General features: G+C 36.5%; 3 protein-coding genes across 6 annotated transcripts in view; 2 read left to right on the forward strand and 1 right to left on the reverse strand.

Annotated features, from left to right (window-relative positions):
* Positions 1-4,842, forward strand: part of fam126a (family with sequence similarity 126 member A) — a 35,112-nt gene extending 30,270 nt beyond the window's left edge. The window contains 1 exon segment of the mRNA XM_043233042.1: positions 2,121-4,842. Within this exon segment, the coding sequence (XP_043088977.1) occupies positions 2,121-2,617 (497 nt within the window). The 3' untranslated portion in view covers positions 2,618-4,842.
* Positions 4,843-6,020: 1,178 nt separating this feature from the next.
* On the forward strand, positions 6,021-11,260 carry tomm7 (translocase of outer mitochondrial membrane 7 homolog (yeast)). Its single transcript, XM_043233149.1, has 3 exons — positions 6,021-6,222; positions 10,948-10,996; positions 11,069-11,260. The coding sequence occupies exons 1-3, from the start codon at positions 6,120-6,122 to the stop codon at positions 11,082-11,084; spliced, it is 168 nt and encodes a 55-aa protein (XP_043089084.1). The 5' UTR covers positions 6,021-6,119; the 3' UTR covers positions 11,085-11,260.
* A 71-nt stretch (positions 11,261-11,331) lies between these two features.
* The window catches only part of il6 (interleukin 6 (interferon, beta 2)), a 3,692-nt gene continuing 2,523 nt past the window's right edge, over positions 11,332-12,500 (reverse strand). For 2 of the 4 annotated variants that reach the window (XM_043233147.1, XM_043233145.1), the window contains one exon: positions 11,332-11,651. In XM_043233147.1, the coding sequence (XP_043089082.1) occupies positions 11,454-11,651 (198 nt within the window). In that variant the 3' untranslated portion in view covers positions 11,332-11,453. Of the gene's footprint in view, positions 11,703-12,500 lie in introns of all 4 variants that reach the window. The other 2 variants (XM_043233146.1, XM_043233144.1) reach the window with 1 other exon arrangement.

Here is a 12,500-nt window from a genome sequence, read left to right on the forward strand (position 1 = left end):
AAGTAGATCTAAATATGTACATGTCTGCTGTGTGTGTATTTATGTATATGTAATAAATACACATACTGTAAACAAACGTTTTATTTTGGACATCACTAATTTATACACATTGCATTTAATATGTAAATATACATAAGCAATATGCAGGTATTTAAAAAATTACTTGTATTGCATATTTCATATTTTAGTTTGTCTTTAATATACAAAAAATATATAAATATACAAACATTTTAATATACATTTTTGTGTAAATCTTAATGTACAAACATTCAATTCAATTATTGTTTTTATTATTGTTATTATTATTAGCGCTGTATATAGACTATATAAATATTGTGCTTTTATTGTAGTGTTATACTATATAGTTATTATATTACCATTTTATATATATATATATATATATATATATATATATATATATATATATATATATATATATATATATATATATATATATATATATAAAAAATTAACATTATAATAAAGTATTTATTATGATATTATAATTAAGATTGTCATTTTATTGAATATATTATAAAAGCAATTAATAATAATAATAATAATAATAATAATAATAATAAATACTCATCTATTCTTAAACAATTAGAATTATTTAAATCTATTATTTTATTAATTTATATTATTATTATTATTATTTATTATTATTATTATTATTATTATTAATGTTGTAATTTATAACATTTATAGGTTACAATTAGATATAATTCTACTGTTTAAAGCTATTGTTATTATTCTAATCATGGTAATAAGATCTGATTAGGTTTTATTTGTCCTGGGAGATGAATCAGGATGTTTTATTGAGGTCATGTGACCGATGTGGATGGAGCTTCTCCTGAACGTCTCTTCATCTCTCCGTGACTGACCCTGGACTCACTTCCTGTCTCGCTCACCTCACTCCACACTTCTGTTCTCTTCCGCTCCCGAGTGTCTTCATCCAGCCAGAGCTGCTTTCTCCCGCCGCTTCTCCGCTGGGTTGCCGGGGGAACCGCCTCCCTTTAGGTGACGCAGGCTGCCAGGAAGTGATGCGTCAGACAGAGCCGTCCCTCCCTCACTGACCTGGACTTCCTGTCGGTCTGCGTTCCTCCTTTAGTTTGAGCTTCTGGTTGTTCCTTTTCCCTTCAAGCATCCCACCAGCCTCCTCCGCTTTCAGACTGTCCTTCATCTCCTGAAAACACTCTTACAGTAGAGTTTGTGTATTTTCATCCGAGGCTCTTAAATCACATTGCGTTGAAGAAGAAGCATCCCTGATTCTAAAATCTGCTGCTTATTAACCAATTTCTAAACTAAAATAAATGCAATTAAAATGTCTGGTTTAGTAGGTTGAATCTCACAAATAACTGTCTAGAAATTTGTTTTTTGTTTTATTTTGATACTTGAATATTGAAAATTTGATACCATATATATATATATATATATATATATATTATATTTATATATATTTATTTATTTATTTATTTATTTATTTATTTTTTTTATTTTTTTTTTTTTTTATTATTATTACATTTTTTTGGTAGTGAAAAATCACTTGGACATTTAATTTGTGGGATTCAGCCTATAATTAATAACAATAATAATAATAATTTTTTAACACACTTTTCTGCTCCCCCAGGCTGCATTTATTTGGTCAAAAATTCACTGCAATCTGTAATATTGTGAAATATTATTACAATGTAAAACAGCTGTTTTCTATGTGGATGTCTGTTAAAATTAAATTTATTTCGGTGATCAAACCTTCACTTTTTTATTTTTAGCGTCATCCTTCAGAAATCGTTCTCATATGCTGATCTGCTTTTTGCAAAACATTTCTGATTTATTGTCTGTGTATATATATATATGCGTGTGTGTGTGTGTATATATATATGCGTGTACACACACACACACACACACACACACACACACACACACACATATATATATATAAACACTGATGACTGCTTTTGTGGTCCCAGATATTCACATAGAAAACAGCTATTTTGAATTACAAAATTATTTCACGACAGTACAGTAGTTTTCATCTTATAAACGCAGCCTCTATGAGCAGAAGTTTTTGTTGTTGTTTTTCTTAAAGCTTTTTTTTTTTAATGCTCTCTCCCTCCCAGACGCAGTGGATCTGGGTTCCCCGGATGAGCTGACGGAGATCGCCGAGGTGGACGAGGGCATCTGTACGCAGGCGTGCGCCGCTCCGAGCAGCCCTCCGACCATCGTCATCAGCGGCAGCGGCGGCGGGAAACCGGCCGGGAAGGGCCTGCGGCGGCTGACGGCCCGCTCCAGCAAAGACAAGGACGCGGCGGGCGGCGCCGAGCAGCTGTCGCGCAAACAGGCCACCGTCCGCGCCATGAGCGAGAACCTGGAGCTGCTGTCGCTCAAACGCCTGACGCTGACCAAGAGCGGCTCGCTGAGTCTGTCGCGCACCGCTAGCGCCGTCTTCTCGCGCTCCTTCGAGCAGGTCAGCAGCGCCCTCGCCTCCAGCCCCACGGCCAATCACGTCGCAGAGGCGGACGACGGGGGCGGGGCTTATCCGGAGCACCTAAGCCCCGCCCACCCGCACCGGCAGCGCTCGCCCACCATCAGCATCCACGTGACCTCTGACCTGTGACCCCACACGGAGACGCTCGCCGCCGCCCCCTTGTGGCGAGGAAAACTGCAGCACCTTACAGGAAGTCTGTTTTATTTTTTCCCGTCAGTGGAAAGTTGTGTATTTTTGAAGTGTTCGTGTATTTTTAAATGCCGTTTCGGACTCACTATGAGCGTTTTGTATGTTTGTCGACGCGTGCGAACGGTTACGTATCGCTGGGACTTCGGATGCTTGATTATGAACCCGAGAGGAAAATCCGATTTAAATCGGAGTCGGTTTCACGTGAAGTTGCGTATTTTTAACGCCCATTCGGACACTTTCGTTGTGTTATTACTCGTTTTTTTTTGTTTTTGTGTGAACTGCTCCTCTTCTCTACGTATCCCAGCATGCACTGGGCTCCGTCGCGCCGGTTTCCAGGAATTCGGATGCTTACAAACAAAGAGGAAATCTGACCAGAAAAAGTCACACACTTCCCTTTGGCAAACTGTCGAAAATGCACACGCTAGCAAATAATATTTAATTTTGTATTAATTGCGCCGTTTTTAATCAACAACGAAGCAAAATAAAATAATAGTGTAACTAAAAATATTTGTTTGACTGGGATTTTTATTTTATTTGCCTTTCGTTATTAATCAATTTAAGGAAATTATTAAAATATACATGCAATATTTAATTTAGTTGTTTTTTTTACTGTATTTTTCATACAAGCGCAGCCTCTGTGAGCAGAAGAGTTTCTAAAACATTTACAAAGTGTGTTTGGGTTTGGGCGTCCGCGTGACCTCTGACCTGTGACCCTAAACGCAGACGCTCACCGCTGCCCCCTTGTGGCGGGAAACTGCAGCACCTTACAGGAAGTCTTTTTTTTCCCTCCTCCTCTGGTTTTCGTCAGTGATCGGTTACCAGAGTCGTGTATTTTCGAAGTGTTCGTGTATTTTTAATGCAGATGCGGACGTATTACGAAAATCTTTTTTACGATTACGAACCCGAGCTGTTTAAATCCGAAGCGAGAGTCTTAATCGCGTGGCGTCGGGTGTTGTGTAATTTTGTATTAGTTGATTTTTACGTATGCAAACTGCAGTTTGTCGTCTTGACGTATCCCAGCATGCACTGAGATCCAAACAGAAGCCGGCACCGTTTCCAGGAATTCAGGGGAAAATCTTGCTGAAATTTAAATCGAAACAAAACATTTCTCTGGTTATTCACTAATTTAACTCATTTACATTATAACATTACATTTTTTAATTAGTAACAAAGCTAACTAAATTAATAGTGTAATTAAAACACATTTGACTGGGATTTTTTTAATTATATTTGCCTTTTAATGTTTAAGCAATTCAAGGAAATAATCGAATTGCATACATATACATGCGATGTTTAACTTACCGTTAGTTTTTACTGTATTTTTATCATATAAACGCAGTCTCTGAGCAGGTTTTCTAAACATTTAAAGTGGGTTTGGGCGTGACCTCTGACCTCTGAGCCTAAACGGAGACGCTCGCCGCCGCCCCCTTGTGGCGGGAAACCGCAGCACCTTACAGGAAGTTCCCATTTTATTTCATTTTTTTCCGCGATCGCAAAAGTCGTGTGTTTTTGAAGTGTTTTTACTCGACGTGAAGTCCGATGTTGTGTATTTTTAATAGCGATTCCTCCGATCTGCACTTCCTCTTCTCTGCGTGTCCCAGCATGCACTGGGCTCCGAGCCGAAGCCATTACGTCGCAGTCTCCGGAGTTTTAGTTGCTCGATTAGCCGGAAAGTCCTGAAGTAATCTGACTGATAGCTGTCTTTTTCTAAAGCAATATGGTTATGATATGAATTGCTGTATGCGAGGCCGTAAGAGACTCTTTGAGGCGGGCGGGCGGGTTAGTATTGGTGGTTAAACTGGTATTAGTTAACCGGCCGTCCCACCGATGTCATGCAGAGACCCTTCAAACAGTGTGATTATTAGCCAGAAATCATTTCTTGATTTTAAAAACGAAGCTGATGATAGCATTGAGGTTTTTTTGGGGGGTTTTTGAGGTCTTCATCTGATTTTATTGATTATTTCTTCTTCTTCTTTTTAAGACGATGGTATTTTTGAAGACGTTTTCTGCTCATAATGGTTTGTGTTTTTAATTTGAAGTGGCTCATTAATAACCGTGCTCGTATCTGTGCTCAGATTATTTGAAGAATGTGAATATTTTTGTTGTGAATTGTAAATATTATTGTGCTACAGTCATTTTTTTTTTTTTTTTTTTTTTTTTTTTTGACTTTTGTCCAAAAGAAGTAACGTGGTTACAGTCTGAAAATAAAGATTTCTATTTCAATTTGACTCTGGATTTTTATTCGGTAAGAAAAAAAAACAACTACTTTTGTATCTAAATATATTTTAAGTTTAATTGTTGAATGTTTTGTCACGAAACACTGCTGATCTTTTAAATGTTTTATGGATTTATTCGTTTATATTCAAATGAGAAAGTCTTTTAATCAATTATTTGTGGAGAATTGGTAAATAAACTAATTTGTAAAATATAATAATTGTTCATTTTGTTTTTATTTTGTAAGAAAACGTTAAGTCCTTTTAGTAGGACCCTTTAAATCTAGATTATTTTAATTCAATTCCAGACAATTTCAATCAAAAATCTAATTTTAAACACTTATGTAATACAGGCCAGCTGAGTTGATTCAATCTAAATTCATAGTAAAAGATTTACAATTGAACATAACACCTACATAATTCATATACAGTGCAATAATTTTTTCTCTGTATACTGTATTTGCCTTTCATAATTCAATAATAATTTTTATATATATATATATATATATATATATATAAATTTATATATATAATTTTTTTGCTTTATGTAAATTTATTAGAATTATAAAAGGAAAAAAAAACATATATATATATATATATATATATATATATATATATATATATATATATATATATATATATATAGATATATAGTGCAGGCTTTTGCTTTTTATATTTCACTGTTAAGCAATTGAAATAAATTAATTTGGCATGAATGACACGTTTTTCAAACTAAAATGATAAAATAATTATTTTTATTTTCTACACCGTAATTGCTTTAGTCCTGGTGTCCCCTGTATGGCCACTATTTTACACTGATGACATTTTGAAATAACAACAAAGCCAAATAAAATATAATAGTAGTAAGTAGTATTAAGAAATATGTTTGATTTTTTATTTATTTTTTTGCCTTTCGTTAGTCAATCAAGTCAATCAAGGAAACTGTCAAATTGCATGCTTATAAATATAATACATTTTCCATAAATAAAACGTTTATTTTTTTCTACATTGTACCCGCTCTTGTTCTCTCGTCCTGTTATGGTGTTTATTATGTATTTAATCGGAGTGGCCGCTAGGTGGCAGCGTGGCGCTTGTTTTCGGCGACTGTCGTAAAACTGTCGCCCAGGATCCCCGCCGCGCGCTTTCCGGCATACGCGTGCTTCCTGCGCTCTTCCGTGCCCTTCACCGCTCCGCGTCGGATCCAGAGACGCTCGAACCTGCGCGAAATCATGGCCAAACTGAGCAAAGAGAGCAAGCAGCGGCTGCAGCAGGTGTTCCAGTGCGGCCAGTTCATCATCCGCTGGGGCTTCATCCCCACCGTCCTGTACCTGGGTCAGTAAACACCTCACTTCCGCACCGTCGCCGATCCGAGCTCGCTTCAGGCTCCTGAGACGCGTTTAGAGCCGGATGAAAGTCACGCGTCACTTTCACGTCGAGCATCGCCGTCTTAATGCTGTTAGTATGATCTCTGAAGGATCACGTGACGCTGGAGTAACGACGCTAAAATCCAGCTTTGATCGCAGGAATAAATTGCATTTTAAAACGGGCTCACGTAGAATTTTTTTTTTTACATTGCAATAATATTTAACAATTTTTTGACTGTATTTTTGATCAAATAAGTGCAGCTTAGGCGAGCAGAAAAACATGTATCTGTCCAGAGCGCGGTGGTCGATTTAATGTAGGCGTGTGTAGATCAACAATGAAACGTTAAATGCTTGCTTTTTTTTCTACAGTGTTAGTGAGAATTCACGGGAGCGTGTCATACAGATAATGTGCTTTCCACGATTTGAGGGTGATCGAAATAATTCAACCCCTTTGACCTGGAAGAAATTCAGCTTCCTTTCTAAAGATGGCGTCTGGAAAAACCTTACACGTTAAAGCGGTTCTGACACAGGAAAGTTGGTCCGAATCAAACCCGTTAATGTTCGACCCTCCCCCCAATAATAAAACCTTTTTTTTATTACATTTTTTATAACCTCCACATAAATGCTGTCTTGGAAGCGTCCGTCAGCGCTGTCTCTTTAAATCTAAGCCCCTTCCAAGATTTAAAGAGACAGTTCACCTGAAAGAAACCAATCAGCTGATGGCACCCATTGACTTTGCCATCGGTGGAGGTCAGTGATAACTCTGTGGCCGCTATCATTCTCCAGGTGTCTTTTTCTGCATTCAACGCAAGAAAGAAACTCCGACGCGTTCAGAAACGCTAGAGAATGAGATTTACATTTTTTGGGTGAACCGTCCCTTTAAGCAGCTGATCCTCAGATTTAGTGTTCGCTCTGAAGGTGATTTCTACTTCCTGCTCTGTGTTTGAATTTCCTTTTTTGCACCAGGCATATAGCAAACTTGTGTGTATTGATAGCAATTTATAATACAGGATTGCAGATAAATATATTTGCTTATTATTATTATTAGTTAATAGCAATTAAAGACGCTATAGAAGCCCATTCCTGCCACTGAACGACAAATAAGGCTTTTTCTCTTTCAATGGTGAGACGAAAAACGTAATGAAGTCAGAACTGCGTGATCTGAACGTCAGCCGTGGGGGTTTTGTACGATTGTGAGTTTATCGCTCTCTTTTCTGGCGTCAGTTACGAGAAATAAACAGTGCGTGTTTTTTAATTGGTCGCTCAAGCTCTCGTCTGATTTAACGTGGTTTAGACGGGACGGGGTCAGAGGTCGTCCTCGGGCGCTCTAGACTCTGATCCAGAGATTTGCCTGCCTGACGGGAAACGAGATGCGAGAGGAAGCAGTAGCTTTTAGTGTGTCTGTTACGAGTCTGAAGCAGCACCGCACGGAAAATACAAATACAGCCTGAAATATCAGGAGCGTGCATTCAATTATGTAAATATATAGAAAAAAAAATCCATATTTATGATCTGCAACGGTTATAAAAACAGATTCTTTAAAAGACAGGTGATTAATTAAAATGATGTAATATAAATATATACTAATAATACAGGGCTACCATACAAATATAGTATATAGAAATATAATAAATATGAATAAAAGTTATATGTAACATACAACTATATAAAGTAAATATATTTAGAATATATGTGTGTGTGTGTGTGTGTGTGTGTGTGTGTGTGAAAAAGAGAGATCTCTGGCTTGTATAAGTGTTGAATCATGGTCCAATTTTATTTTGTAATAATTTATACATATATTTTTATATTATTATTCATTCATAGAATTTTAGAATAGCTAAATATTACGGAATTTGCACATTTTAATAAAAACAAATTATTTATCATGAATTTATTGTTGTGTGTGTATATATATATATATTTTTTTATTTTTTTTATATATATATATATTATTTTAGTATATTTTTCCCAAATAACTTCTTCCCAGTTTTTACTAGTGCTGTCAAATGATTAATGATGCATATATGTGTGTGTGTGTAGTACATATATACAACATATAAATATTATTGTATATCAATAATGTTATAAGTAGATTATGGAATAGATTATATGGAATAGTTTTTTTGTTTTTTTTTTTAATGTAATACAAATACAGCATCTATTGAAACTAAGAATTATAATTATTATAATTATAAATATGAACATGAATATATCAACATACTACATTATACATCTGAAAAATTCATGATAAATAAAATATAATTTTCAAATCTTGTAACATTTAGTTATAAATATTATACAATTCTATATAAAATATAATATTTTAATTCTATAAAATATATATATATATATATATATATACACACACACGATTATTACAAATTAAAATTAAATAAGCCGGATGATAGTTTCAGCTAAAATCCGTATTTCATCTCCACGTATCACATTTAATGAGCTAAATAAAAGCTTTAAGGGTCCCTCAAAGCGTGGTTTGTGTGATCCGGCCCCGGCGCGCGTGTGTGTGTGTGTGTGTGTGTGTGAGTGTGTGTGTGAGTGTGTGTGTGTGTGTGTGTGTGTGTGTGTGTGTGTGTGTGTGTGTGTGTGTGTGTGTGTGTGTGTGTGTGTGTGTGTGTGTGTGTGTGTGTGAGTGTGTGTGTGTGTGTGTGTGTGTGTGTGTGTGTGTGTGTGTGTGTGTGTGTGTGTGTGTGTGTGTGTGTGTGTGTGTGTGTGTGTGAGTGTGTGTGTGTGTGAGTGTGTGTGTGTGTGTGTGTGTGTGTGTGTGTGTGTGTGTGTGTGTGTGTGTGTGTGTGAGTGTGTGTGTGAGTGTGTGTGTGAGTGTGTGTGTGAGTGTGTGTGAGTGAGTGTGTGTGTGTGTGTGTGTGTGTGTGAGTGTGTGTGAGTGTGTGTGTGTGAGTGTGTGTGTGTGTGTGTGTGTGAGTGTGTGTGAGTGTGTGTGTGTGTGTGTGTGTGTGTGTGTGTGTGTGTGTGTGTGTGTGAGTGTGTGTGTGTGAGTGTGTGTGTGTGTGTGTGTGTGAGTGTGTGTGAGTGTGTGTGAGTGTGTGTGAGTGTGTGTGTGTGATATCAGGACGTGAAAAGCAGAAGAGTGTGTGTCGTCCGCCGCGGCTCACTCTGAGCGTGTTGCTCAAGAAGTAAGTGGAGATGAATCAGGCGTGACGCGCGAGTTCTTCGAGATCCGTCCGTCACTATCGGCTGAAAACAGGAAGGGTCGCCCGAGATCGAGCTGCAACGCAGGACTTTCTGGCCCCGGGCCCCGGATCCCGGCGCTTTCACACGCTGGTGTAATACAGACGTGGACGTCAGAGAAACCCATGACCAGTCGGTGAAACCCGGGCCAGCCTTTGCTCAAAGATACTGTACTTTTTATTGATTTAGCATCTTATTTGTCGCCGTTGAGCTGCATTATATACATCTCAGCGTTGTATTAAATAACGGCTGTTTTGTGTTTTTAGTGAGTCTCGCCGAAAGCTGACAAGAACGCAAAAAGTGAATTAAAAATGAGTTTTTTTGCGTGCTGTTAATGAGCACTGAACAGGTTTTCTCCTGAGGTCTGAATGCAGTGTTTCTTGTAGATTTAAATGAGTTACAGTAATGAGGAACACTGCTGAGAATGAAGGGAATTACAGAAACCACCGAAGCAAAGGGGGAGAAGACGCTTTTCTCTCATCTGAATGTATATTTCAGATTTACTCAAAATAAATGTTACCTTTCTAAATGTAGCTATTATATCATTTATGCATTTTAGATATGTAAAATAGCCATTCAATCTAATTTTATAATTATATATTTTTACAATTACGCGTTGTTAATTGCATCATTTCATTATGTAATATTTTATTACGTAATAATAAAATGCAGTGATTTATGTAGAAATGCATTTTTACATTTTAAAACTAAATTGTTTTTTTTTTTTAGTTTTTTTCCTGGATTCTCGACTAAAAAAATTGACTAAAAAAATGATTTAAAAAATTAAACGAGAGCATTTAAAATAGAAATGTCTTTTAAGAAAACGCACCGCCGTTCGGCAAGAAGTGCTTTATATTGCCAGGAAAGGTCTATATTTTGAATAAATGTGGTTTTTAAACTTTTTATCGTTTTATGCAGGAAAAAACCCCACCGGTAAACGCTAGGAATGATTTCTGATTGTAGAAACCTGTGTGTTTTTCTTTTAAGGTATTGTTTTCGTGACAGCCAGCGCTACCGATCCGGGCACAGCCACTAAAAATCATCTCTAAATGCCAGGTTTACTTTATTGGTGATGGACCTTATAACCGTCCTGGAGTCTGGCGTGATGCACAGATGTTATGGGGGTGGTTCGATGGAGATGCGCGGAAATAAAGTTGAATCAATGCCGCCGCGTAACAAGTCCGTTTAGAAAAGAATTGCAACGTTGAAATAGCAATTTAAAGCATGCACAAATACTAGAAATTGTGCATATAAATGACCGGGAATCAAAAAGGCACTGTTTTAATCAAATGTTATACCATTTATGCACTCTTGTTTCCTTGAAGTTTGGCGAGTTTTTCGTCGGGTGTCTTTTTTTTTTTTAATTATATGACGTCATCACGCGCCGGCCAATCACCGCCAACTTAGCCACATCGTGTTTTTTTTGTTGTTGCATGTTGTTGCAACCCAGTTCACGTTTCTGAGTGTTTTTTATTTGTTTGCGCCGCAGGCTTCAAGCGAGGAGCCGATCCGGGGATGCCTGAACCCACGGTCCTCAGGTGAGACGCGCGCCTGCTTTATCTCAGACCCCCGCCGAAGACCGGCCTGCGCTCATCTCTTCTCTCTTTCAGCTTGCTCTGGGGATGAAGACCGGACTCTGCGCTGGATGTAAATACTTCTCCGCTGTTTTAAGACTTTCGCCTCCTCGCTGAGAAACACGCAAGACGTGTTCGTTTCCTTTTTGTTTTTTTTTTGTTTTTTTATTGAATACATGATGATCATTGTAAACAATCGGTTTCAAATAAATGAAACGAGTTCATAAATACATGCATCGGCACTGATTTTCAGCATCGCGCACATGATAAAAATCCCAGTTTACATTAAATAGAAAACACCGGCATATAAATATCGCGTTTATAAATATCAGCGTCGCTCAACACTCAATAAGTTAACAGCACAGGCTCATAAATATTAAGTTATTCTTCCCTGAATGAAATCAATAAATAACGGCGTGGGTTAGTTCTTGTCTTCTGCGGGTCTCTTGGCGTCTTCGGCCCGGCGCGCCGCTCTGTGTTTGCTCATGTAGTTGACGGCTCTGCACGTGTCGATCATCACGCTGGTGAAGTTGTACAGGAGCGAGTGAGCCACGGTCTTACGAGTCCAGGCCGAGCTGACCGTCAGGGGAGCGCTGGAGACCTGATCTGCCGGCTGCAGCTGCGGGAACAGAGCGGCGGGAACCGCTGGGGTCAGACGGACAGACCTAACCTGAGAGGTAACCCTCTGTGTATCAGGGAATGAGCTCTGTTTTGAGCAAGCTTCAGCGTGCATAACAAAAAGTTTAAATATGCATGCAATAGCACTTAACATTTAAATGTTATATATATATTACACATATATATATATATATATATATATATATATATATATATATTACACGCATATATACTGATAATTATATGATCTAATAACATATATATAATAGTGCTGTCATAATTGCATACAAAAAGGTTTTGTTTGAATAATGTCTTGTGCATATATAAATTCACTTAGTATTTTAAAAATAATTTAATCTATTTTTAGATCATTTATATATATATATTTAATGTATAGAACACACTTTTTCAAATATATATATATATATATATATATATATATATATATATATATATATATAATGCACGCATGTATTAATCTTTAATGTCTAAACTATTACAAAAATAATTACTCGCTTGTATCAGTTCATAATGCAATAGAAATTACCAAACGACCTTCACTAATATAAAAACATATCAATAAATGCTGCTAGCCGGAAATGAAGAAGTTCTTCAGTTACTGTGAAATATTTTCATGTTTGTGTTCAAAAAGAAATGGCTAAAAAATATATATATATATATATATATATATATATATATATATATATATATATATATATATATATATATATATATATATATATATATATATATATATATATATTTATTATATATATACACATATTTTATGATTATTTTGATTATGATTTTATATATATATATATATATGTATGTATAATATATATATATA

This window comes from Puntigrus tetrazona, unplaced genomic scaffold (assembly GCF_018831695.1).
Source record: "Puntigrus tetrazona isolate hp1 unplaced genomic scaffold, ASM1883169v1 S000000746, whole genome shotgun sequence".
In the NCBI taxonomy this organism is placed as follows: Eukaryota; Metazoa; Chordata; class Actinopteri; order Cypriniformes; family Cyprinidae; genus Puntigrus; species Puntigrus tetrazona.